At 34.6% G+C, this 27,991-nt stretch overlaps 5 protein-coding genes across 9 annotated transcripts; 3 read left to right on the top strand and 2 right to left on the bottom strand.

The window, feature by feature from the left end:
* LOC109356983 (calcium-transporting ATPase 1, endoplasmic reticulum-type-like) lies at positions 28-5,748 on the top strand. Of its 2 annotated transcripts, XM_019600652.1 has the most exons (9): positions 28-1,786; positions 2,047-2,119; positions 2,469-2,590; positions 2,930-3,211; positions 3,309-3,686; positions 3,914-4,023; positions 4,548-4,776; positions 4,894-5,501; positions 5,532-5,748. In XM_019600652.1, the coding sequence occupies exons 1-8, from the start codon at positions 374-376 to the stop codon at positions 5,473-5,475; spliced, it is 3,189 nt and encodes a 1,062-aa protein (XP_019456197.1). In that variant the 5' UTR covers positions 28-373; the 3' UTR covers positions 5,476-5,501; positions 5,532-5,748. The 2 variants fall into 2 exon arrangements, with proteins under 2 accessions (XP_019456197.1, XP_019456196.1); XM_019600651.1 differs by having other exon boundaries at positions 4,894-5,748.
* Positions 7,247-10,369, top strand: LOC109357097 (serine/arginine-rich splicing factor RS2Z33-like). 3 transcript variants are annotated; one of them, XM_019600821.1, is made up of 7 exons: positions 7,247-7,308; positions 7,664-7,788; positions 8,721-8,760; positions 8,924-9,019; positions 9,225-9,412; positions 9,536-9,631; positions 9,796-10,369. In XM_019600821.1, the coding sequence occupies exons 2-7, from the start codon at positions 7,682-7,684 to the stop codon at positions 10,187-10,189; spliced, it is 921 nt and encodes a 306-aa protein (XP_019456366.1). In that variant the 5' UTR covers positions 7,247-7,308; positions 7,664-7,681; the 3' UTR covers positions 10,190-10,369. The 3 variants fall into 3 exon arrangements, with proteins under 3 accessions (XP_019456366.1, XP_019456365.1, XP_019456367.1); XM_019600820.1 differs by having other exon boundaries at positions 9,207-9,412; XM_019600822.1 differs by lacking the exon at positions 7,247-7,308 and having other exon boundaries at positions 7,679-7,788; positions 8,484-8,760; positions 9,207-9,412.
* On the bottom strand, positions 11,582-14,245 carry LOC109355874. Its single transcript, XM_019599133.1, has 4 exons — positions 13,956-14,245; positions 13,486-13,661; positions 12,611-12,809; positions 11,582-11,965 (listed from the first exon to the last, which is right to left on the bottom strand). Exons 1-4 carry the CDS (start codon positions 14,026-14,028, stop codon positions 11,721-11,723), a joined length of 693 nt encoding a protein of 230 aa, XP_019454678.1. The 5' UTR covers positions 14,029-14,245; the 3' UTR covers positions 11,582-11,720.
* On the top strand, positions 18,534-21,955 carry LOC109355862 (probable protein phosphatase 2C 38). Its single transcript, XM_019599114.1, has 5 exons — positions 18,534-18,649; positions 19,053-19,430; positions 20,176-20,543; positions 21,303-21,539; positions 21,630-21,955. Exons 2-5 carry the CDS (start codon positions 19,151-19,153, stop codon positions 21,846-21,848), a joined length of 1,104 nt encoding a protein of 367 aa, XP_019454659.1. The 5' UTR covers positions 18,534-18,649; positions 19,053-19,150; the 3' UTR covers positions 21,849-21,955.
* LOC109357137 (protein MODIFIER OF SNC1 11-like) lies at positions 23,454-27,117 on the bottom strand. Of its 2 annotated transcripts, none has more exons than XM_019600887.1 (6): positions 26,742-27,117; positions 26,454-26,531; positions 25,352-25,486; positions 25,177-25,237; positions 25,006-25,078; positions 23,454-24,865 (listed from the first exon to the last, which is right to left on the bottom strand). In XM_019600887.1, exons 1-5 carry the CDS (start codon positions 27,026-27,028, stop codon positions 25,043-25,045), a joined length of 597 nt encoding a protein of 198 aa, XP_019456432.1. In that variant the 5' UTR covers positions 27,029-27,117; the 3' UTR covers positions 23,454-24,865; positions 25,006-25,042. The 2 variants fall into 2 exon arrangements, with proteins under 2 accessions (XP_019456432.1, XP_019456431.1); XM_019600886.1 differs by having other exon boundaries at positions 25,006-25,081; positions 26,742-27,115.

Raw genomic sequence — 27,991 nt, 5'->3', positions numbered from 1 at the left:
TATTCGGCATTAACCACACACTGCGATAGTTGAAAAACGAAAAAAAGAAAGAACAAGTGGAGCCACAGATTCGTACCTTTCAATCGTTGAACGAAACTTTCTCTTTCACGCTTTTCCATTTCTCTCTCTTTCACTACACTCAACTTTTTTGCTTCACCTTCACACTTTCTCCATCTCGATCTTTCGCTAACGATTTTGTTCTCTTTTCACCGAAATCTAACCCTTCGATTTGGTGAAAAAGCTTTTAATTAATATACGAAACTCTCAGTTAGGGTTTCTAATTTGAAAAACTGATTCGGATAATTGTTTCAACGATTCTACGGATTTTGGTTCTGTAAAAATTTGAGAAACGATTTTGTTTCGTCGAATTTGAATGGGGAAGGGAGGGGAAAACTACGGAAAAAGAGAGAATTCGAATTCTGAGAATTCAGATCATGAAATCTTCAAAGCTTGGGCGAAAAACGTTGCGGAATGTGAAGAACACTTCAAGGTGAGTGTGAATAATGGTTTGAGCAACGAGGAGGTTGAGAATCGTCGACGGATCTATGGATTGAATGAATTGGAGAAGCATGAGGGTCAATCGATTTGGAAGTTGGTTTTGGAACAGTTTAATGACACGCTGGTTCGGATTCTCCTCGCCGCCGCGATAATTTCCTTCGTGCTGGCGTGGTATGACGGAGAAGAAGGTGGTGAGATGGAGATAACCGCTTTCGTGGAGCCGTTGGTGATTTTTTTGATTTTAATTGTGAATGCTATTGTTGGCGTGTGGCAAGAGAGCAATGCTGAGAAAGCACTGGAAGCTTTAAAGGAGATTCAATCGGAGCACGCTACGGTTATTCGAGATAGCGAAAAAATTCCAGATTTACCGGCTAAGGAGTTAGTTCCTGGTGATATTGTTGAGCTTAAGGTTGGTGATAAGGTTCCTGCGGATATGCGAGTTGTGCAGTTGATCAGCTCAACTTTGAGGTTAGAGCAGGGATCATTAACCGGAGAGAGTGAAGCTGTGAATAAAACTAACAAGCCGGTTCCGGAAGATACTGATATTCAGGGTAAGAGATGCATTGTTTTTGCGGGCACCACGGTTGTGAATGGGAATTGCATTTGCTTGGTTACTCAGATTGGAATGAATACTGAGATTGGGAAGGTGCATAACCAGATACACGAGGCATCGCAGAGTGAGGAGGATACACCGTTGAAGAAGAAGCTGAATGAATTCGGAGAGACACTGACTATGATAATTGGATTGATATGCATATTGGTTTGGCTCATCAATGTTAAATACTTCCTGAGCTGGGAAATTGTTGATGGATGGCCGAGGAACTTCAAGTTCTCTTTCGAGAAATGTACTTACTACTTTGAGATCGCTGTGGCTTTGGCCGTGGCTGCTATTCCAGAAGGTTTGCCTGCAGTGATCACAACTTGCTTGGCATTAGGTACACGCAAGATGGCTCAGAAGAATGCACTGGTTCGAAAGCTGCCGAGTGTGGAAACTCTTGGTTGTACCACTGTGATTTGTTCTGATAAAACTGGTACATTGACCACTAACCAGATGTCAGTGACGAAATTGGTTGCTATTGGGAGTACTGTAGATACGTTGCGAGCCTTCAAGGTGGAAGGAACTACCTACAATCCTGCTGATGGTAGAATAGAGAACTGGCTGGCCGGTAAACTGGATGCGAATCTTGAGATGATAGCAAAAATTGCTGCAGTTTGTAATGATGCTGGAGTCGCACAGTCAGAGCATAAGTTTGTCGCACACGGAATGCCAACTGAAGCAGCATTGAAGGTAAGAACTTTATTTATATGTTCAACCTTTTCGCCCCTTTCTCATGTATTATTCTTTATTTTTATCTTTGGATGACATGAACATACCTTTTAAATAATAATTTGAGTGTTAGCTTAGCATTACCAAATCAATACTCTTTTTTTCATCTTTGTGGAGGCGAGTGGGTTATTTATTTCGATCTCATTCATGAGCTTACTAAACAAAAACATTGACAGTAAAGGTGTTCTGATAAGTTTTTGTGCTCCCACTTGCAATTCTAGGTTTTGGTAGAGAAGATGGGCCTTCCTGAAGGATCCAAGGATGTACCATCAGCAAGTACGCATAGTGTTCTGCGTAAGTTGAATCTTTCTGTCACAAATTATTTGTGGTGATATACCAAACACATGGTTTAATGACTCTGTTGACTACACCTAAACCATTATCGAAAGGAATTTTCAATCTAGTAGTTTATAATGAGAAAATAAGGTTGTTAGTAAAGTAGTTAATAAATCATTTCTTTGATCAAGAAGGACTACTGCCTGGTTACTACTCCATTTGTTCTCTTTTTGGGGTAATGGATTATAATCTGGCAGAAAGACTATGTATTTGAGACCACTATGTGTGGGTGCATCATAATTTGAGTTATAATGAAGTTTGTTCACTATACATAATTCACTTGCTATACCTTCAACTTTTAACATAGGTTGTTGCGAATGGTGGAATAAACATGACCCAAGGATTGCCACTCTTGAGTTTGACCGTGATAGGAAGTCAATGGGTGTCATTGTTGACTCTAGTCTGGGGGAAAAGTCGCTGCTGGTTAAGGTATTATCTCTTTCTCCTCAGTTTTCTCCATGACGCACATATTCTCTATTCAATCAATCTTTGCTAAGTTCCTAAGTCAATACTATGCTAATTGTGGAAGTGTGTAGGATTTCCCCATGTTTGTTACCAATCTTTGTATGTATTTTGGCTAAACAAAGTTCTTTTCCTTCACCCTCTCATTTTGCCTCTGTAAATAGACTATAACCATATGTTAGGAGGATTTGTTACAAGGTCTATATTGTGAGCTTGCATATGTTTTTCATCTTTCTGTTTATGGTTTCTGTTTTCTTGACTGTTCGGAAATATTTTAAGTTGACATTTACCCCTAATGTTGTATAGGGTGCTGTAGAAAACTTGTTAGAAAGAAGCTCCAAAATTCAGTTGCGTGATGGTTCTATTGTGAAACTGGACAATAATGCTAAGAACCTCGTATTGCAAGCTCTTCGTGAAATGTCAACTAGTGCATTACGTTGTTTGGGATTTGCATACAAGGATGAGCTTCCTGACTTCAAAAGCTACAGTGGTAATGACGATCATCCAGCTCACCAGCTTTTGCTTAATCCTTCCAACTATTCTTCAATTGAAAGTGATCTCATTTTTGTTGGTTTGGTTGGGTTGAGGGTAAGTTTTGAGCTTTTCATTTTACATTTTGTGCTTTCTTTCATCATATCTACATGGTTTGACAACTTTGGCAAATTGAATGTTGAATTGTGATCAGGATCCTCCTAGGGAGGAGGTATACCAAGCAATTGAAGACTGCAGAGCTGCTGGAATTCGTGTTATGGTTATTACCGGAGACAACAAGAACACTGCAGAAGCTATATGCCATGAAATAGGTGTATTTGGACCCAATGAAGACATTAGCTCGAGAAGTTTAACTGGCAAAGATTTTATGGAACTGAGTGATAAAAAAGGCCATCTGAGGCAGAGTGGTGGACTTTTGTTTTCAAGGGCTGAACCTAGGCACAAGCAAGAAATTGTGAGGCTACTCAAAGATGACGGAGAGGTGGTGGCTATGACTGGAGATGGTGTTAATGATGCACCTGCCCTAAAGCTTGCTGACATTGGTATTGCAATGGGCATTGCAGGGACAGAGGTAATTTCCCCCCAATGGATATGTTGTGCCTTATGGTACAATAATAAGCAAATGTTAGTGATCAATGCAGGCATTGTAATTGAAGATTGTAATATTGAAATTGTACGGGTTGAGTTTGATGTGGTCTCCCTGAGTGATTATTGAAATGAGTTATTAAGGAACGCCAATTAATATTTTTATTTGTATCTGGCAACTCATCTCTTTTATTTTATGCTTTTCCGCTGTAGGTGGCAAAGGAAGCTTCAGATATGGTGTTGGCTGACGATAATTTTAGCTCTATAGTTGCTGCTGTTGGTGAGGGTAGATCTATCTACAATAATATGAAGGCTTTTATCAGGTGAATCAATTTGTTTGCATATATCTTAACCTCTAATAAAAGGATGTGGTTGTCATACAATTAGGTCTGCTTTGGTTGGAAATTGGCACATAATGTCTAATTCATTAGCTGGTTAGAATTCCACTTAAGCCAATACTAAATGCAAATTAAGGATAATTTGTGATATTACTTTCTGTTTCAATCTTTGGTTAGTTTATAGTTCTAAGAATTTATATGATATCAATTGGAAAAGTGTGTTTGACCCTGGTTTTCTTGTTACTCTTTTTTTTTACATTAAGATTCTTTTTAAGGATTTATAACAATAATGAACTATGTTCTCTGATTTTGCTTTCTAAGCTCTCATTTTGACAATCCTATAGGGCATAACTTCAGTAATCTCTCTAATATTAAAGCTCTAAAATCTGGAGGTGCACTTGCATGCCTTCTAATCTGTATTTGAAATTGATAGAATGATATCTAGCTATCTACTTTTGTTATTTACCCATAAGTTATGCTTCCTTGTGACGGAAAATGAAATTTTGTAGGTACATGATCTCTTCCAATATTGGCGAGGTTGCTTCCATATTTCTAACTGCCGCTCTAGGTATTCCTGAAGGGTTGATACCTGTCCAGCTTCTCTGGGTCAATCTTGTCACCGATGGACCCCCAGCAACAGCCTTAGGATTTAATCCTCCTGATAAGGATATAATGAAGAAGCCTCCCCGTCGCAGTGATGACTCGCTTATTAATTTGTGGATTCTATTCCGCTATATGGTAATTTACCTTTTTCTCTCCCCTTTGTGACTCTTATAATTCGGCTATACATTTTGGATAACAAAAATATATCTGGATTATTCAAGCTAATCTTCTCCCTGCTGTTATACTTCACAGGTTATTGGGATTTATGTTGGATTAGCAACGGTTGGTGTCTTCATCATATGGTATACACACGATTCTTTCTTGGGTATTGACCTTAGCGGGGACGGCCATTCACTTGTCACTTATTCCCAACTTGCCAACTGGGGTCAATGCTCTTCATGGAATAACTTCACTGCTTCTCCCTTCACCGCAGGCGGTAAAGTTATATCGTTTGATTCACCCTGTGACTATTTCCAGGCCGGCAAAGTGAAAGCTATGACACTCTCCCTCTCCGTGTTGGTAGCCATTGAAATGTTCAACTCTCTCAATGCCCTATCCGAAGATGGAAGCCTTCTAACCATGCCCCCATGGGTCAACCCTTGGCTTCTTCTGGCAATGTCTGTGTCATTTGGTCTGCACTTTTTGATCTTGTATGTGCCATTCTTAGCACAAGTATTCGGCATCGTCCCCCTGAGCTTCAACGAATGGCTTTTGGTTCTGGCTGTTGCACTTCCTGTGATTCTAATAGACGAGATTCTGAAATTTGTCGGGAGGTGTACAAGTACAAGCGGGTCTCAAGCAGCCGCCGCAAGATCAAAACAAAAATCAGAATAGACAACTTATTATAGTCCTTAGAGAAGGTTTTGCTCAACCCTTCAGAGAGTTGGAAGTAGTTCCATTCTTGAGACTGAAGAGGTCGTCCAAACTAAGCATTTTTATATTAGGTATTATTATTTCAGGTCTCTGTAAAGACATCCCATTTTATTATGGGGGATGAGTGACCTTCAATTGGGTGAGAACTATATGTTGCTTCTTTTTAATCTTTTTAGCAATTTTTCTTTCTAACTTATTATGATTTTGAAAACGAAAGGGAAAACCCATGATTTCTTTTTCACATTTGTATTATTTGTTAAAAAACATAGAGGTTCTAGTTTTTGCTTTGAATCATTAAAGCAGTGAAAATGTTTATATCAATCCTAAAATTGAAAGATGAATACTCTAGTTGTCCTTGATGCAATGTTATTATGAGACTATAGGAAATATATTTGTGGATCAAAGTTGGTTGTATGCAGTCTATTGTAAGTGAACGTTAGTATCTGCCCATTGACTCGTTCACCATCTTTATATTGCCTTTGATGAATGAATATTTTTTGGGGTACAAGACGAGTGAATAATTTGAGTAAATTAGTACACATTAGAGTTCGTTTGATCCTGCTTTGGAACAATTGTTTGATTGCTTCAACTTTTTTAGTACTACAAAGGGTATTTGTTACCATTTTGGGTAAAAAATTAATCTCTCTCAAGTCATAGCTGTTCATCTTAATAAGTGTCGCTCTCAGGAATCGAACTTTCGACCTTAAGGATCCAATGAGACCTTATATCACTAAACAGATATCTTTTTGGTTTAGGGTTTAGGGTTTAGGGTTTGATTACTTCCAAAAAAAAAGTTTTGAATTCCCTTGCCTCTGGCTAAGGTGTATAATCTCAATTTAATTCTTATTTGAATCTCAAATTAATTTGTAATTTATTACACATTCCAATTTTTTCTTTACAAATATCATTCTTATTTGAATTTTATAACTTATTTGATACTTTTATTTTATAATTATAAATGATTTTGACTTATTCAATACCTTTAGATCTACATTTTCTTATGAGAATATGCCAAAGAACATTTTTATAAAATAAGAATTTCACGGCAAATTTGACAAAAATATTCTTATTTGAATAAGAATGGATAGTTAGGAAGTTCTTACTAGATTCCAACCCATAAGTCATTCATACTTACATATATCACTTTTTTATATATTTGAATCATAATTGTAATGATTTATATTTTTTTTATTAAATCAAAACAATTAACTAACTTTTAATTAATTTCTTTAATGTATGTGAAATTAATTACTTTTATAAGGGACATGATGAATGAAATATTAGTCAAAGGTAATTTGATGAGTTGAATATTTCTGTTGATATTGTCTGGGGTGTAAATGATAATTAAAATCTTAACATGCACCTACCTGATGGTGCCCATTATTCATTTTAATCAAGTAACAAATAAGTGAAATAAGTATGAAGGATCAACCATGACATTGATTTAATTGTGTAAGATCTCAGTAAATTTCCATAATGATTAATAAGTTATAATTCGATTCATGAAAATGATACTTATAGCCACACATTCCAAAAATTATTGGTTTCTCTTACTCAAAAGGTTAGAGATACTCTTGATAGTATTAAAAAATAAGTATAAAGAGAAATGAGTAAATTTTCCTCATAATGTTTGGGCTTTAGCTTATGCGGTTCGATCCACCAGAAGCCCATTGTTGGCCCAGTTGAACTCATTGCTTGCAATATAAATAGCGAAACAACTTAGAAACCGATCCCTCTGATTATTAGGTTAAGCTGAGAAACGAAAAACAACAGCAATCATCGTCTTTGTCTCAGGTATATCATTCCATTCGTTTCGATAATTTTGTAATTCGTTTCTTCTTTTCATCAATTTATTATCATTTCCCGTTTTAATAATTCAGATCGACATGTTCAAAAAGTTGTTTATATTCATGTATGAAATTGGATCTGAAAGTTATGAATTTTAATAATCTGTCTTTGATCTCAACCGAAAAAAGTTAATAAAGGGGTCGTTTTTTTACCTAATTTGTCTCTCATCAATTTACATGTTCGTTTATGGATTTTTTAATAGGTTTTGTTGTTGTGTTCATATAATTTGTTGTTTATTGAAATTGTAAAGGGATTTTCATTTCCTTGTTGAATTGCATGATTTCAATTGTTAATTTTGTAGAGTTTGAAGAAATCGACAATGCCTCGCTACGAAGATAGATATGATAATACTCGCCTGTATGTTGGTCGCTTGAACTCAAGGACACGCTCCCGCGATCTTGAGCGAGTCTTCAACAGATATGGAAGGTAATTTTAACAATCATAATTGCTATATCACAAATATATAATGGTGGAGTTTGGTCTTGCTGATTGCTCTGCGTGATACCATTTTCCACAAAGTTGTAAACTTTGTGTAATGCTCCTCATGGGTTTCTATGTTTATTATATTATTTCATGTTTGCTTCAGGTGTGCATGCCTTGTGGCTATTTCGTGAAAAAAATCTTGTAGGGATTGATGCTTATTTGGCACAACCAATCAAATATTCATTAGACACTGAAGTAACAATTTAACAAGACGACAAAGCCCTGAAAACATTTATTTTAAAGTTATCTCCATATTTTGGTTGGTTGTGGATAATAGGCATCTGCAACTGTAAGAGTCACTCCTTTTGTTCTGAGAGATGGCATGAGCTTTTGTTAGGAGTAACCTTTTAGTATCTGTGTTGTTTAATTTGTGTCAATTTGCATATGGGAAACTAATGGTCATGCCGCCTTTTTTATTAATCTGTTGATCCTGTTTTTTGTGAATTGGCGAGGGACTAAATTAGTGATTAATTGGTATGGGGGTGTTGTCCATGTGCTATGCTGAAAGTCGAGGGATAATAAACAGGTTTTTCCCAAGCCTTTTCGGTGCTTGGATTCATGTTGGTTATTCGTCGTGTTATGCATGGCAAACATGTCCCCTAGGTGCCATTTGTTTAACTTGAATGATCTTGTTGAAGGTTTCTGGGGTATTTTTCCTAAACCTGGAGGTCTTTGGTGGGAGGGTGGCCTTGGTGGAATAAATTCCTGCCGAGTGTAGACTTTGGCGATTCTTTCTGTAGTGTTATTGCGTATTTTTATGGAAATGGCAACAAATCACAAACTGGTGTTTAGTTCGTCTTTGATGGTCGAAGTATCATGCACTTGCAGTAGTTAAGTAATGATGGCCTTACTGTTTCTGGAAATCATTTCCGCAGAGTTCGCAATGTGGATATGAAGCATGATTTCGCCTTTGTTGTAAGTTGTCGACATTTCTCTGTTCATTTATTTCTTTGTACTTTGTTTACACCTCATTCCTGAGTTCAAATGTCGGTTTTAGTATCTTCTTGGGGAATCCAGTTATAGATGATGGTAAGATTTGTGTTACTTTCCTAGCATGCTCTTTACATCTTCTGTACAGGAATTTAGTGATCCTCGAGATGCTGATGATGCAAGATATCACTTGGATGGTCGTGATGTTGATGGAAGTCGTCTTATTGTTGAGTTCGCAAAAGGGGTAGGCATTACTTCCTTTTAAGTTTTCTCTGCATCAGATTTTCAAATGTTGTTTTCTCATTTATAATTTATAAGCATGGAGCCGGTGTTTCCTTTGGTAGAGTAGTTTTGCGTTAATGCAAACCTGATAACATTTTCTTAATTTTTGATTTCATGCTAATTTTTTTGTCGTATCTGTCATTAATCAGGTTCCTCGTGGTTCCCAGGCTCCTCGTGGTTCCCGGGAATATTTGGGTCGAGGTCCTGCTCCTGGATCTGGGCGCTGCTTTAACTGTGGCCTTGATGGCCACTGGGCTCGAGATTGCAAAGCTGGGGATTGGAAGAACAAGTGTTACCGCTGTGGGGAGAGAGGTCACATAGAAAAGAACTGCAAGAATAGTCCCAAAAAGCTGAGGTAGGCCCTGTTCTGTACCTTTCAAATTGCTGCTGCATTGTCCATATTTTTTAAAAAATTCTCATTTTGTTAATAATTTCCTGAGCTTTAAAATGATGTCTATTGGATTTGGTCATACTTCAGACGTGAAAGGAGTTATTCACGCTCACCAGTCAGGGGACGTTCTCCTCGTCGTGGCAGAAGCAGGGAGCGAAGCTACAGCCGAGACCGCAGCTACAGGTGGAATACTTCATATTTTCTAATTCTACCATCTCTACATAATTTTGATGTAGTGATGCTGCATGGTTTCAATGGAATAAATATCTGCTGTTGTTTCATTAAACATCATTGTTTTTTTTAATCCTTTGCTTATATGCTAAACTGAGTGCTTCTGTCCTTATCAGCCGATCAAGATCCCCTGTCCGTGAACGAAGTCCTGTTCGTAGAGATAGATCAGAGAGTCCTCGCTACAGAAGCCCTGAACCCAAAAGCAGTCCTCTGCCCTCCAGTGCAAGGAAGCATAGCCCATCACCTGACCGAGGTAGCCCACCGAAGAGTGGTGACATTTCTCCTGGTAATGATAAGTTGGCCATACCGCAAGACGGGTCTGACTACAGCGATGGTCCGAGAGAGAAGAGTGGAAGCCCTGCTAGCCCTGCAAGGGACCATGAAGATGATAGTCCTAGAGCTAATGGTGCTAGCCGTAGCCCTAGCAGCAGTCCCAGGGATGACAGGAGCCCCGTTGACAATGATGATGACAACCACCATGGTTCCCCTAGAGGTAGTGAATCACCTTAAGAAGTTCCTGAGAAATGAACTCAGGATTTGGGGTTTATATGCTTTGCTTATTAAATGCACTCTGTTTTAAACTGTATGTGACAATTATTCACCCAAAAAAAGACTCAATTTATGCTACGCTTATGGTTGTTATGAAGAACGGTTTTATGAATAGTATTTTTCAGATTCTTCATGGATTTTTCGTTAGCATAATCTATCTATTATTATTGTGAGAAATTTATATCTTTTATATTTTGAATTTTAACTTGATATAGTTATTATGAAGAACTACTTAGTCTAGTTTTGAGTGAACATGTGTGATTTTTTAAACCATTTAAATTTATTGAGTAGATAATTTATTATAGCCTTCATTCTGGTAAATCTTGAAAGGATTGTGCAAGTGACAGAGATGAACCCTCAAGACGTTGGTCTAGCAATATCTTATGAACCATAAAAAAAAAGTAAGAGTTTGATTTGTAAGAGAGATACTTGTTGGGAAGGGCTTTCACATACTATGAAAGGAATTAGTTCCTTATCCAAAAAGTGAAGAAATATCTTACTAGTACAAAAAAGATGAGGCAGATGAAAGAAGTATCAGGAGTTCATGATTGATGAATTGTGTTCAAGATTTGTCCTGTGCTAGGAGTCACTGAATACTGATCTTACATTCTTTTTTAAACAATCATAATTTGTAAAAACCAAAGAACAAAAACAAATTTATGATCAATAATGAGACATGTAAATGATATTTTGGAGTATCCACTTTTTAAAGTGAACTTATATGAAGAAGGAGCGAATTAGATTATACTATTTAATGGGTTGAAGATAAAATAACATTAATGACATTTTGAGGTTCCATGTAAATTTAATCCTCAAGAGGAAAACTCCAAATTGTCTTTTAACAATTTTTAAGCATCAAGTGTTTCTCTCCATGTGACCATGTCATAATTTCTTCTTAAGTTTTCATTGATGTGCATCAGTTTTATTTCAATGCTTCCTCTTAAATTTTCATTGATGTGCATCAGTTTTATTTCAATGCTTCCTTGTAAAAAAAGTACTCTTCACCAAACATAAACAGCTAGACAATGTTTCATGAGTGTAAATCTATGCACTGACAGTATAAAGATTTATATACAATCAGTACATCATCTACTATTCATTTACATTACTTTTATTTAAAAGTCAATCATGATTAAAAACGAATAGTAAATGATACAGTGACAGTGTAAATTTTTTTTACATTGTCAGTGTATACATCTTTTTCTCATCTTTTTCTCATGTTTCATATTGAGACCATATATTCAACTTCAGCATTCTTTCTGACTTACCTCAACCCACAACAATCTTTAGCTGTTAGTAACATTTCCTCTGATCCACAGAAAAGTAGATTAAGTATGTGGTATGTAGAAGTAATTATGAACAATAACATGTTACCTTTGACATTGATAACTAATTGTGAAAGTTGAATTCCAAACCAGAAAATATGTTCTCATCCTTTTTCATAAACAAAATTGTATGAGGTAAACCTTATGTACAAGTAGAATTTTGTTGACTATAGTATAGTGCCAAGGCCTAGCTCATCCTCAATGTCATCTCCGTCTTCGAATAGCTTTAAAAACCGAGCCTGGTCTTGCTCCCTCTTCTTCTTTTGCCAGTACTTAAATGCGCCTACTGCTCCCACAATGATGATAGCCGAGACCAAAACAGATAACAAAACTAAAACTGCTATAAGAACTTCTTTTCTATTACCATTGCCGTCATGTGCAGCAATACCAATACCAGAGTTAGAAGTAGAACCTAGGCACCAACACAATTATTTCAAGCATATAAAATTGCTGATATTATTTGCCTGTAAGCTGCAGATTATAGATGCATCCCCAGAAAAATAAAATTCACAACGGCCCCTGGGGGTTGCCGTCTTTCATGTTATGCCATAAACTTAAGATAGTAATTTCGGAAAATCATGAAGGTCTGTTTAGAAGTGCAAATGGAACAAACCTAATTCAGGCATGCCAAATAATTCCACAGATCCACAAAGACATAATATATCAACATCAAACAGAAAAGTTTCAGACATAAGGTAATACTGTAACATTGAAGATAATTACCATACAGTTTGAATAATAAGATAAATAAGCCTATATATTTTCTTCTTTCTTCTTCCCAGTTGGTTAAGACTTAAAGAGGAGAAAAGTCAGGAGCATACATATTTTTGCCATAAATAAATTGAAATGTAAGCACTAAAACTAGAGAATGAAAAGAAACGTCAAAATTGAAATTAATTACTTTTGATATACTTCATAGTTTATAATGGCTGCAGTGGCATTCTTAATGTGATAACTACTTTTTGCGAATAGCACATTGCAGTATTCCGCCACAGTTGTCTGCAAGGTCTATTAGCATGAAGGATAATTTTTCGAAGAAGACGGTTGAAAGACTCACCTCCAGCTAAAGATAAGCACTCTGAGCAAAGAAAAGTGGCATTAAATTCTTTTTCCTTGACCCGAACATATTTGCCATCAGTGGCAGTAAAGTCAGATGGACAAAACTCCCATTCGTCAAACACATCATCTGAAAGAAGGCGATCTTCCTCATATAATCCACATCGCTTGCATTTTTTACTTGAAAAATTAGTCAAAGGCTGGAAGCAAAGAGTAAAATTTATTTAGTGGCTTCAAATAGTAACATTTGCTAAGCCATTTAATTTAATAAATAGTGTCAGTTTAAGAAGGAAATAAAATCACTAAAAGTTCAAGCGTAAAAAACCCAAAGAGGCTACTCAAAATTTCAAATGGCTGCACCTATGAGCTAGTTGCATGTTCTTAGACCAACGAGAGGAGTGGTTTCCAAACTTCCAAGATATAGATATACCTTACAGACTCAGTTAAAAAAATGACATAAAAGTTCAACAACAACAACCAAGCCTTTCCCCCTCTAAGTGAGGTCGGCTAGATGGATAAAATGACGCCATAATACCCTTTCCTAAATCATGTCTATAGCAAACCATATATATCTAAATCCTTACTATCGATTTTGTCTCTTCCTCTACTTCTAACTACCGGGTTACCCTCCTCAATGAGGGTTCTAGGAATCTTCTCGGTGCATGCCCGAAGCTCCATTTTTTCAATAATAGATGATACCTCAACATTTTCTCTAGCGCATTCATTTCTAACCCGATACGACTAATGCTAATGTTTCCACTTATCCAACGCAATGATTCTCATTACTAACACATTCAGTTTCATATATCATCACAAGCTTAAGCTCAAGCGATATTTTCTAAAGACATAAACAGAATAGAATGTATCATAAGGAACCTGCCAAGACTCTTCACCCTTGAAAGAATAGAATGTATCTTTTTTCTTAACATCAGGCAAAATGGTTTTGTTCTCCTCATTGCATTTGAAATACACAATTGGAGTGACTTTTAGCCATTCATGAGTTGTAAATATCTCCATTGAACTTAGTGTCACATCAGCACTTAAAATCAATCCTGTTCAAAAACCAACCAACCCAAATCAAAAGATTAAAACTTTATCACAAAATCATATATATTAACCTAATAAAAAACATCAAAAACCCCAAATCTAAAGATTAAAACTTCATCACAAAATCACATGTATTAACCTAATAAAAGACATCAAAAACCCTAAAACTAAACAATTTTACATGTTCCTTCCAAATAGAACACCCCTTCAACTAAACAAGCGTCAAAATCCATTTTTTTGAAGAATTTTATATCATAAGTTAAACATAACAAAAAAAAGATGATTTTTTTTATTATTACCTGGAAGATAGGTGAAGAAAATGCAGGAGGAAAATAAATAGAAATGAGAAACCCTAGAATTGTGAATCGACATGAGAAGAAAAAATTAGGAGTATGGATGGAACTATGAAATCAGAAATTTGAATGAAGGAATTGAGCGAGTGGAATGGATCATGGAATTAGGTTTAGAGTATTGCTAAACGATCGTCGTTTTAGGTGAAGGAATAATCAGGAAGGTGTGAAGAAAGTGATGAGGTATCTGGTATGTGATGGCGCGTACGCAACAGAGGCATCGCGGGAATCAAAGAAGAAAGGAAATCAAATCTCAATTCATGAGAGTCACACTTATCAAACACCAAAAGAATTAGTTTAGTTTCTTAAACATAAAAGATGAAAAAATAGTTTAGTAATACAAAAAATTATTCAATAGTCAATAAACAACGAGACATTGATCTAATAATATAATACCATAAAATTTCACGAAAAATACATATAAATTAAATGGTCAAATATTTAATTTATATGAGACGTTAAGGGAATACTTTAGATTAAATTAAAAAAACATTGAATAACCCCATTTTATCTTCATAAATTTCTAAGTGCATCAATTTTACCTTAGAACTAGACTACTCAAAAAATCCTAAATATGAATCTATATTATATAATTATTATTAGAGGTCATAAAAATTATTAAAAGTGTTAATTTTGATATTTTTGGGCTATTTTTAAAATTTTCAATTATCAAATTACTACCGCAAAAACTTTAAGATATTTAGTTTATTGATTGAGTACAAAATGATAGAAGCTATTTGGTGTGAACTATGAAGAAAAGGGTAAAATGGTTGAGTACAAAATAAGTCTTTATTAATTTCTTGTGTACTTTTGTGGACCTATAGTTTACCTTTTTTTTTCCTTTCATACATTTCCACTATTTAATGAAAAAATTCAAAAAATTAATTTATAAAATGATGTTCATAGTATCTAGGCACAAATTTATATAACTTAAAAAATAAATATGATTTCAATTCAATAAAATATTGCAATTTTATTTTATTACTCTCAAAAGAAAAACTGGATTGAGTCCTCTTAAAATTTATGTAAGTATAGGATTGCAACTAAGAGGGGGTGAATTAGTTGACTTAAAGTTTTAGTAACTTTTTCTGTAAAATGTAAGAGTTAAAGTGCATCGGATAATATTGCAGAAAAAATAAGCAAGTATAAAGTAAAGAGGAAAGGGAAAGGAGAGTACACAAGTATTTTATAATTAAGAGTTGTAAATACAATATCTCACCCCGAGATCTCTCTGTACCTTACACACTCACTAATATTTATACATAGGAAAAACACTTTCCAAGTCACTCTTTCCCCTTTTATTCACACCCTTGTGAAAGAAAGATTGTTTGTAATAAATGAAGAATTACAACAATGACTTTTAGATTGCCTTTACAAGTATGAAATATTATATTACTTGCAATCCAATCAACTCTCGTTATATGCTTAGTAATAATGCTCAATATATTTGTGAAAGTTTTTTAAGCAAATTACTCAGAATAAATTCTCTTTTAAAAGTTTAAGAGCTTGGTGCAAAAGTGCAGAAAAACAGTGAGAGAATTTACGAGTTGTATGAAAGTTGTGTGTCATGTTGTGAGAGTTTAGAGTCTTTATAGGCTTTCAAAACACTCAAGGTGCCTTTCTGAAAGTGTAAGAGTTGTTTGGAGTGAAGAAATTTTGTTTGGAGTGAAACCATTTCGTTTTGAAATCTGAAATCTCATTCAATAGTCCTCAGTAATCGATTAATGTCATTGGGTAATCGATTACCCAAACATATTGTCCACTTGAATTTTAAATTCGAATTTGAGTAATCGATTACTCTATTTGGGTAATCGGTTACTCAACTTTTGTAAAACTGGTAATCTGTTACTCAAATGCAGTAATGGATTACTCTGAGCAGTTTTAAGTTGGATAACTCTTTTCCTCTCACATGTAACTTGTTACTTGAATTAAGTGACCCGTTACACATCTTTTCAAAATTTGTTTTTAAGTATTTTCAAAGTGTTTTGTTCTTTAAAAATAGTTTTGAGCATTACTACTTTGCATAAGTGAGAGTTCTAGGATAGAAGTACCTATAGAGACTTAATCTAATCTTCTTGAAGCTGTATTCTTCTTTGTCTTCATAAATATTCTTCCTTTTCTTTTTTGATGATGTTGGTGTATTCATCAAAACTTTACCAATGTCAGGAGCAAAGTCTTCTTCACAGTTTAGAGGGGAGCTTCTATTAGTTTACCGTTAGAATTAGATATTAAATGCACATGTAGTGGCTTAGTTGCCTAGTTGGCCATTATATCATATTCACATATAAATAAAAGTGAGATAACTTATATTTCAAATTATCTATCTACCATTATAAATCAAATCTATTTTATAAAAAATATGATAGATTAGATTGGGATAATTTGAGAATATCAATAACCTTATGATAATAATTTTATATTTTTAACATATAATTTTTTTATCTCTTGCTTACTTTAATTTTTTATTTATGCATTTATAATACTCTCACAAAAACCAAAATACAATACTTGAAATAATCTTTTTAGAATATTTGATCCATACAACTATAAACTATAGACTAAAACTAAAATTTGGAAATGTTCAAAACCAAAATCATACTAAAGCCAATTTATTACAAGTGGAACTCATATAATATAATATCATCCACTTAGCCAGTATCTATTAACACATAATGGACCAAGTCCTCGTAAAACATCATTAATATTCATAAATAAACTATTAATAGTAACCAAATAATAAGAAGATCACAAATTTTGATTCAGTGGTGTAAATTCTCACTAAATTCTCATATAAACTAAAAGGTCAAAATTCGATTCCTATAAACGATATTTATTGATCACACATCTTGAAAGAGATTAGTTCCTTATTCATTCTCCAATAACAAGTTTCTATATTTTTCTAAGGATTAAAAAACAAGTTGATTTCTTGTTACACGTAGAATGCATGCACCATTTCAAGTTCCAAGGTGTCTTCATATGCATACAGTGCAAAACTGATATCTTAACTTTCCTCTTGTCGGAATGAACATCATTTTCATTAATTTGTGGTGCAATCTAAATTGATGTTCTAAAAAATGGTTTCATAATGCAATGAGGAAGTGATAATGTCACATAAATAATAGGCAGAGATCCATGCATATTCTAGAAAAAAGTTATATTGACACTAAGGAGAACACTTATCTTGCATGATAATGTGTTAGAAAGATTATAATATTTAAAATGCATCAAATTAGTATTATATTCTGAAGTTCAAATAACGAGATTAATTTTGTTGGCAAAAATGTTTCTGTATGATCAATCATATTTTTTTGGTAAAAAACACATTTTTCAGGTTTGTTTTACCTAACAAAGTTAACCAGAAAAAAAGAAAATGAAACTTGTTAGTATTTTTTTTTAGTAATAGCAATGCTAAAGAACTAATATCTTTCGGAATGTGTTGTTATCTTTCTCTTATGTTACTCGCAGGAACTGAACCTTTAACTTTTTAATTATCATAAGAATCTAATGGGTCTTACACCACTTAATCAACAATCTTCCTGGAAATACTAAATCCACTCACCCAAACTTATAGGAATATTTTATATGAATACGATCCATTTTCTTTGTCTGGTTTATCTTGTTAGGTAAAAGCAATTGTGAATTACTAAAACAATCTGCTTCACCATATATACAAATATTTTCACCACGTATCAATAATACATTAGTTTAGTGGTATAAAATTTCATTAGATCTCCAGAAAGATCAAAAAGTCATGAACTCAATTTTTGGGAACGATATTTATTATATCATATTATTTTATTGAGAGTTACGGTCACATACCCTAAAAAAGATTAGGGTGAAGGTAAAGTACCAAAAAAAACATTTTCAACACATATTCCTTCAAAATTTAATTGAAATATCAAAAGTACATTCACTCATTATGCTAAGATAGCCAAAAAAAACATGTGGGTAATAAACTCCAATCAAGTAAAGTTTTGAATTATCAAGAAAATTAAACCAAAGTAAAATATGACATCTACCTAGAAGAATGTAATGTGTAAGTTTTGGACAAGCAAAGTCACCTTTTATTTTTTTTACTACCGAAAATATCCCCTTACATAGTGGGTAATAAACTAATCTCTTTCGGATTTCGTGGCTGCTCCATCTTAAAGATTTAGCAAAATCTTACATTAATAAACCAATACATTATAGATAAAGTTAGCTAAACCAAAGGACTGTTGCTTTATTCATCAATGAAAACCTTAGGGAACCCACATGGCCACAACAACATTAAATTCACAAGGGACAAATAAAAGGACAAGAGTTATAATGTCAGAACTTTGTAGTTTAAATCTCTCTACATTTCCTGATCCTAGATCTACAACTCTGACATTACTATAAGATCCTCAACCAAAAGCATCCAAATATCAAAATCCTTTTCTTTCTCTTATCCATTGCTCTCTTTTTTCACCATTCCAATCTCAATAGACCAACTCTGCCATGCTTAGTCCATATCTGCTATTACAGCTAAGTTTGTTTCTTGAATGTGACACAATCAAGAAGGTCCAAAAGCATTTGAATCTGGTTCAAGGTACAGTGTATCATGATGCAATCATATTCTCTGAACTTGTATAACAGCTACTTGGTTTCTCATCCCAAGGAACATTTCTCAGTTAGTTCAGCCCATACCATATTTTTGTTTGTTTTTAGCTCAAACTTGTTTCATATGATTATATTTAAGACTAAATTCTCATTTTAGTTTCTCATGTTTTTTGACCTTACTAGTTTAATCCTTCAAAAAAGAAAAGACCTAAAATGGTCCACAAAAATTTCAAATGTGGGTCAAATTATATTTTTTGGCATGTTTTATAACACTTGGTAGGGACTAACTTGACCCCAAAAAGGACTAATTCGACCCACATTTGAAATCTTTGAAGACCATTTTAGGTCTTTTATTTTTTTGAAGAACTAAACTGGTAAGGTCGAAAAAATATGAGGGACTAAAAAAGTATTTACTCTATATCTAATGATGCCACCTTTTCCTTGGTATATAATAACTTCAGGAACACCCTTGAAGCATTAGAAGGAAGAAAAAAAACTTGATCTTGTGCTATTGATCTGAAAAAAAAGGATCTTTTTTTTATTACTTTAAGGTGTTGTGAAAAATGGTTAGATCATGTTGGAAACCAAATGGAGAGGATTGTGTGAGAGGAAGAGTTGAAGGGATGCTATGGTATAAGGATTTAGGGAACCATGTCCATGGAGAATTTTCAATGGCTATGGTTCAAGCCAATAGTTCAATGGAGGATAGGAGTCAAGTTGAATCTGGACCCTTGAGTTTTGATCATTTGGGTCCTCAAGGGACATTTATTGGTGTATATGATGGTCATGGTGGAACTGCAGCATCACAGTTTGTCTGTGATAATCTTTTCAGCAATTTCAAGAGTATGCTCTTATTTTTATTGCAAGCTATTCAAATTTATTGGTGAAACAGATTTGGTAGATCCTTTTCTATGCTGTTTTTCAGATTAATTGAAGACTACAAAAACCACGCCACTTGTTGTTCTTTCATTACCATACTCTTCAAAACAATGATTTCCTTAAAATTAATTATTTCTTTAAAGTGAATGTGAGTGTAAAGTGAAAATGAAAATTTATCTATCCTTACTTTTTTGGTACTAACAAGAGTATCCTCTCACATTTTTGGGTAAGGAACTAATCCCTTTTGGGATTTGTGACTCCCTCCCAACAAATGTCTTTCTCAGGAATCGAACCATCGACCTTGAGGATCCAGTGGGGCCTTACACCACTAAACCAACACCTTATTGGTTATCTATCCTTATTTGTTAAAGTATGCAATGATCTCAACTCACTTTCTCACTTTCTCACTTTATGCTCTAAGAGGAATTTTTTTCATTTTTTAAAAATCCTCCTAACCAGCACATACTAAAGTCTTTCATCACCTGATTAAGGTCTGTTACATAAATCAAATAATATGAAATTGTTATGTCAAAAATCGAATCTTTTGAACGATTATTTAGTTTTGAATCCTTAAAAAACCATACAACAACCACCAAGCCTTTATCTTTATCTTACTAGGTAAGGTAAAAAAAACTTAATAACAAGAATAGTATATGTTCTTTCATTTTACTGTTGCACTATAACTGAATCATTTTTCTATGTGAACCAGGTTTTGCAGCTGAACATCAAGGCATTTCAGAACATGTTATCAGAAGGGCCTTTCTAGCAACAGAAGAAGGTTTCCTTTCTCTTGTGAAGAAACAATGGCTAAACAAGCCACAAATTGCATCTACTGGTTCATGTTGTTTGGCAGGGATAATTTGCAATGGCATGCTATATATTGCAAATGCAGGTGATTCAAGAGCTGTTTTAGGAAGAACAGAAAGGGCAACAAGAGTAACAACTGCTATTCAATTATCAGCAGAGCACAATGTTAGCATCGAAACTGAGAGAGACGATCTTCGGTCGAAGCATCCCTATGATTCGCAAATTGTGGTTATGAAGCACAAAGTCTGGCGTGTGAAAGGCCTCATACAGGTAGAAAAAATGTTCATATAGGTTTGTGTTACTGAGGAAGATTTCAGATTATAGAGTGAAACTCTTTTCAGAAAACAATAGAAAGACTCAAATATAAAGCAAAAACAACTTGTAGGAATATTTAGACACCTAAAACATGTCTTTTATGCTTGAGATTGTTGAGAAAGCCACAAGCAATAAAAAACATGTTTAACTGGGTTGGTTGTGGTAAAAGTGGTATGTGACCCAGACAAACATTATCTATATGTCAAGGGTTATGATCCTAGAGTCGCTCGTCCCTTCGGGATGAGAGTTTTATCTAATCACCACCTGATCTGCTGTTAGTCTCACAGTTATGCCTGCATGCATAGTTGATAAAATTGAGATATTACGTAAAAGTAGAAGGGGTATGTAAACACGTAAAACGTGTGATGGTAACACGGATTGTAAGATTCTACCGAACATTAAAAAATTAAACATATATATAAATATATCAGAGTTTTTAGTCTAAACAAATGTAAATGATGTTAACATGATATCATAAAGTTTTTACATTTATAATAAATGTAAAAACTCGTAAAATCGTACGATCTTGTGCGATAGATCGCGATTTTAACTATACTTTATGTAAGATATCTGGTCAAAGACAAAAAAGAAAAATAAGTATTACCTTGGGGACAATCTAGAAGTCATGTTTTATATTCCTTGCAGACAAACTAGGACCCTTTGTTACTACTCCAACACACCATGTTAAATTGTTAATAGACCTTACCTTTGCAGGTTTCAAGATCCATAGGTGATGCATATCTGAAGAAAGCAGAGTTTAACAAAGAGCCTCTACCATACAAGTTTAGACTGAGTGAACCTTTCTTCAAGCCAATTCTTAGTTGTGAGCCATCCATATCAACGCATAAACTCGACCCGGCCGATCAGTTTATCATATTTGCTTCTGATGGTTTATGGGAGCAACTTAGCAGCCAAGAAGCTGTCAACATAGTCAGCAACAACCCACACAATGTAAGGTTCCAAATTCCATTCTACCAATTCAAGCATAGTATCTTATTCAATAGTCTTTTTCTGACTTAGTATGGATTTTTCATGTGATAGGGAATTGCAAGGAGGCTTGTGAAAGCTGCACTGAGAGAAGCAGCTAAGAAGAGAGAAATAAGATTCACAGATCTCCAAAAGATTGAAGAAGGTGTGAGGAGACATTTCCATGATGATATTTCAGTAATTGTTGTATTTCTAAATCATAAACTGATTGATAATAGCTCTCTCTGGGTATCTCCTGTTTCAATCAGTGGAGGTAGATCAACCAATTCCTAATGCAAAGAATTGTGGATTTCCTTCCCTTCTTACCTGTATTCAGATTTCATGTATAAAGGCTAAGAGATTTAGGCACATAATTTAACATTCCATTTCCATGATAGCAAGCATGCTTTCGAAGCTCCTAAGGGTTTGTTTGCAAGTTGATTTTTAGAATGAAATGAATGAAAATAGAAGGCATGAGAGCTAGCTTACAAGTATATTTCATGGCTCCCAAGCTTTCCACTTCCTTCCGTTGCCTTCCAAATTTTGCATGGTAGTATGACATATATGTGGTCACTCTTTTTTTGGTACTACCAAGGGTATCCCCTCATCTTTTTGGATAAAGAACTAATCCCTTTCGGGGTTCGTGGCTGCCTCTCCCAACAAGTGTCGCTCCCAGGAATCGGATGTGGTAACTCTTTAGTAAGCTTCTTCGGTTAAACTACATATCTATGATTCATGAGTACAATGGTTCAAACCTCATAAATGTAATTTGTCTCTTTCTCATTCCCTTCTCCTTTCCCTCGAGTACAACGATTAAAAACTTGTAGATGACATTTATCACATATAGAGATGATGAGTGACATTTGAGATATTAGCATTTGTTTTTATTTATGTCAATAATTAATAGCAAAATCAATAGAAAGCTATGTAAGATCTCCCATCCAATTTCAATAGAAATAGACATTATTAATCACAAAAGTCAATCCAATAGGAATACTGAAACAAACATCTCAAAGTACAGATTATTCAGAAAGGGTTACTATATACTATAACTAACCACCCAAAACATAACTTCACATTACAAATATGTATGTGTTATTAAATTCAAGATCCCTAGAATACTAACATTACTTATGAAAAGCTATTATATTCGATCTTATTTTATGTGCCACTCTTATGAAAGACTAGAAGCAAACCTATACCAACATAACCAATTTTGTCCCAAGAGCCTCCAAAGGCAAGTTAAACAAAAACAACAGCAGACAAGCCTTAGTCGCACTAGGTGAGACTACCGAACGACAATATAATTCTCTATCATAAATCATATCCATTAATAAAGCATTAATCTCGAAACCATTTTTAATCATATGGGGGTAGTTTTGATTTCAAACCCTCTTCACCCCAGACCTCAGCCAGATAGAACACAATGGCAGAGCTGAGCAGAATGGCATTTTTACCTACTTCCTCCATTAACAACTCAACTTGAATAAAAGAACACTCTAATAGTCTATTCCTCTGTTTGCTATTAACTAATAGAAGATAAGCAGGGCTGAGACACTTATTCAGGAGACCTTCAAATACTTTTCAGATTAAATCTGAAGCTGTTTCATGAGTCACCATACTGGTGAAAAGACAAAGCCAGGACAATTGTAATAAAGTTGAGTAAGCAACAAACCACAAATTCATCCACATTAAACCCTTCAAAAGGCATCAGGTGTAAAATTTAGCAGCCAGTTTCACCTCTTGAAATGGAATCATGTTTTACACACCAAGTCAATCTCACCGGCTAACCGTGCAGACAATAAAACACTAGCTTTGGCATAAAGGTCAACCATTTCATGATAATATCCAACAAAATACAAGAAAATAAGCTTGCAATTAAAAGACTACAAAAGAATATTCTGAATACTCCACAACATGGAAAAGGTCTCATTCATATATACTTGACTAGCTAGCAAAAGTTCAACCCCAGAATATGGATACCTCCATAGCTTTGATCCAAACAAAAAGCTTAAAAATAAATTACAAGATAATAAGAAGAAAAAAATAGAAGAGTTCCCACCACATCCAATCTTATAATTCGAAGTTACAGAAACCAAACTGCGAAACATCTTCAAAGAGTTTACTTATCTCAATATGACAACAAAGATATTGTAAAACTGGAAGCTACAGCCTTGGAAATAGCCTTTAGTTTAAGAGCAACTTTAAAACATTAGTAGAACTCAGGCACACGTTCAACTTTTCATTTGAAACATTTAGCTTACCATATTACACCCATTTTCTCGAGCGCGCCAGAAGATAGTACCAGGAACATAGAATTCCCCACCTATGCTGATCCAGAACGCAGAAAGATAGTGCACTACCACTACGCCAAAAGCAATAAATTTATTCATGCACCAAAACATAGTCTATTGATCCCTTTCTAGGAACATCATGTTACCTAAATACCTATTAAACATGTCCTTTAATCACTACTTTCCAATATGATCTAAACTTGATAGAACTCTAAAAGAATGTACGCAGTAGTAGCCATATGCATACATACACTAAAAACTCGGAAAAGACAAGGGGTTAATGTACGAGTCAAAATGAAGCCAAAAAACTATTTCTTTTTTTAACTTTTTTTTAAGTTAATGTGAAATTGGACCAATACCTAGTCAAATAACAAAAAATACGAACCAACATTACTAATATATGATGAAGTAATGTCAATTCAAAAACTACCCAAAAGAAAAGGGTCAACTCTACCCTATATGCAAACTATTCTATATTTGAGGGCTAATCTTTTTAATTTATCATCACTCCTCAAACATAAGTCAATTCTGGATCAGCATATTGATGCTATAAAAAAACTAATCCGGTACTACCTTCAGGCTTGGGGAGAACGGATGATGAGCATTTGACAAGCAGCAGATTAGAGACACTGGGTGGATGGCAATGATAAAGATGGAAAAAAAATAAAATAAAAAAGAAAAGAAATGAGTTTTCTTGTTTCAAAGGCTTCATCCATATTTTTTATAAAAAAATTAAGGCTGCTGTGGATTCCAAAAGTTCAAATCTTTGCAGATTTTAAGATAAGTAACACTATGAAGATGACATTAATTACCCCAAGGTACCACTTAGTAAGCCCATACTAAGACAACAAAAGCAAGCTTCTTCACACCATCTGAATCTTTGCCGCGTCTTAGAGGAAGGAAGGCATCACCTTACAAATGAAAAATAGATGTATCTGGGATTAATAAGTTGAAAAGTAGATAGGGTGTGGAGGTCTGGAGGCCACTCTGGGAACTTGAACTGTTAAAAAGCTAGAACTGCAGAAAAGTGCAAGGAAAAACTTGTCAAACAAAAAAGATAAGATCACAATTCAGGTTAATTAAAATTGAAGACATGTAAATTACCAAAAGACCATTTATTTATTTGGAACGAGAACTAGAAGAATAAAGTAACTTACAAGAAAATTTCCTACAACTACAAATGCAAACTTCCGTTCAGTCTCCTCCTACAGCTTTGCCTGCAATAACCACCTTCTAGTTTGAACACGAAAAACAGATTAGTAAACACAAGTAGAAACGTTTTTCAACTTCCTATCAGTCAAAGCATTGGGAGACTAAAAGGGACTTACTGGCTCAACGTTTCCCTTGCTGTTAACTTGTGACAGGGAGCCTGATGATTGATTTGAAAACCTGGGAAAAGAGAACAGAAAGATTTGATAAGATGCTATGAACACTCAATTCTTATAAGTGGTAGGAAACAGCTCTATAAGAAAATGGGTGAGACAGAATAGAATACGCAAGTACCTGAGTGCTCTTGCTTTCCTTTTATCTTCCTCAGCAGGATCAGCAGCAGCCTTAGAAGCTGGTGCAAACCTAGCAACACGAGCTTTCTTCTTTGCCTTCTCATCAGCAGTTGTGGTTGGACTAGGTATCCCAAACCTGAGAAGCAGGATTGGTAACATGTTCAGTTTTATATCCAGTGAAAAAACAATGATTCTTCCAAAGCAATTTTGGCAAAAACCATTTTCCTAATTAGCATTCCATAAAAGCTGAATTTCATTAAGCACTAAAGCCCAATCAAACATGTATATAAATGCTGATAGTGATTTTATATATATTTACATTATTTTTTAAGAAAAAACATAAATGAACTTGCAAGTTAGTGTGTTTTGGCAACATTCTTGAAGGGCTTATGAGTTATTCAACAAGCTTATTTGGCAGCAGCTAGGAGTCTTGTTTGGTAAGGGCTTTGTTTGGCACAACTAGCTGATTGAATCAAAACTTATAAAGGGTGGCCCAATGCACACAGCTCCTTACTAAGGGTAGATGTATATAGCCTTACCCTCGCAAGCGAAGAGCTTTTCCAGGATTTGAACTCGTGACCTCATGATTACTAAGCAGTAACCTTACCATTGTGCCAAATTCACCCTCAGATTGAATCAAAATTGTTTAATAATATTAGCTAGTAAGCTAGATGATACATGTAAAATGAAATATGCACATAGCTTACAAGCTCATAAGCTATCTCATGTAGCTTATCAAATACGAGCTTATAAGCTTGAAGCTTATTGAAGTAATCCCTTCTTCCAAACACCATCGATAGCTTATTTTTTGGTCAAAAGAGGTAATTGACTACCTTATAAGGTCCTTAATGGTCTTACCAACATGGGAAAATTTTAAAAAACACACCTTGCTTATAAGCCCTGATTTAACTATTCAATAGGAATTGATTTGGGTTAAAAGCTAAGAGCACCTCAATCATTTATAATTATTGACCGATTAGCATTACCAAACACTTCCGAATTAACCAGCCATAGGCTTTCACAGCTCATAACTTTTCAAATTTCAGCTACTTGTATCAAACAAAGCCCTAACAGTATATATTAGAAAAGAGAAAAGTGAAAACCTCTCTGCTCTAGCCTTCCTCTTCACCTCCTCCGATTTCGATGTCTCTGATCCCGGTGTTGTGGAACTAGTGCCAAACCTGCAATCAACACACACATAACAATTCCATCATTAGAAACTAAAAGGGTACCAAATTAGGTTTACATAAGAGTGGCATAATGTGAATCATTGAATGTATATTAGATAATCAAAATCAATTTCAGATTAAAATCCACAGATATAAAAAAAACTTCGGAACCCTAATTTAATCACATAATAACCCTAATTTTCTATGTATAAAAGGTGAAACCTTTCAGCTCGTGAATTGCGTTTATCCTTCTCAGACAATTGAACAGTGATCCCAAATCGCTCAGCACGGATTTTCTTCTTCTGGGCATCGGAAATCGGAGCCGTCGCCGGAGAAACCATGGATTCATCGGCGGCGGCGTCCTTGTCGGCGGTAGGATCGGGGGTTGGTTGTTCTGAGAGGCCTAGGTCGGGTTTGGGTTCGGTGGGGTCAAGGGTTTTGGTCGGGTTTTCCTCTTGTGGAAGGTTGTTGTTGAGATTAGGGTTCTGGGTGTTGTCGGTGGTTGCCATTGGAATCTGGAATTGAAAGAGAAGATGAAAACAGAATCAAAGATCGCGTTATAGAAAATGGGATTCGTTCGAAGGGCAATGAAAATATCAAGAAAATATATATCTGGGTTTTATTTTTTTTGGTTTAGCAGTATAAGACCCCAGTAGATCTAACACGTTTGATAGTTCGGTTTCGGGAAGCAACACTTATTGAGAGACAAACATGACTTCTAATTAAGATTAGTTCTTTACCAAGTAAGGATATCATTGGAAGTAACAAAAAAATTATTTTTATTAACTAACAATTATTGGGAATGTCATTTGTTGAGAAGGGTAATCACACGACCCAAAAAAATGATTACTTCCTTATCCATATGATGAAAAAATACTCTTGATAGTACAAAAAAATGTATTCTCATCCCCTTATCTATAGATAATAAACAACTGATCATTTAAAAAATATGTGGCATTTCCGAGCTATTGTCGTATTTAGTCTAAGGATGCAAGAGGGAGAGAGGTAAATTTTATGCAAATTTAGCAATTAATATTAGATACACTACTGCTATTTTTTTTAAGATGGACCATTCTTCTTTGGTAAATTTAGTTTGGGATGTTAAAACTTCAAAGTCTTGAAAATCAAATAAATTAGCCAATAGTCTCTATACATGTAATCTCAATGTGAAGATATTGTATTCACAACTAGCTAGAAATATTTGTATTTTTGAATGTCCTAATACTAGTTTTATATTTCATATATTCATTTTAATGAACCATGGTGTATAAAAATAGTATCGTTGGAAGATATTGATCTAATGATATAACATCCTATTAGATTATAGGATGACTAAAATATCATAAATTCGATTATTGTGAGCAACACTTGTTAAGAGTAGCATTCACGCACCTTAAAAGTAATTAATTCATACCTAAAAAAGAGTCAGAATATATACTTTAGTAGTATAAAAAAAGATGGGAGCAAATGTT

Source organism: Lupinus angustifolius, chromosome LG09 (genome assembly GCF_001865875.1).
Source record: "Lupinus angustifolius cultivar Tanjil chromosome LG09, LupAngTanjil_v1.0, whole genome shotgun sequence".
Taxonomy (NCBI): domain Eukaryota; kingdom Viridiplantae; phylum Streptophyta; class Magnoliopsida; order Fabales; family Fabaceae; genus Lupinus; species Lupinus angustifolius.
This window is presented reverse-complemented; position numbering and strand designations above follow the sequence as displayed.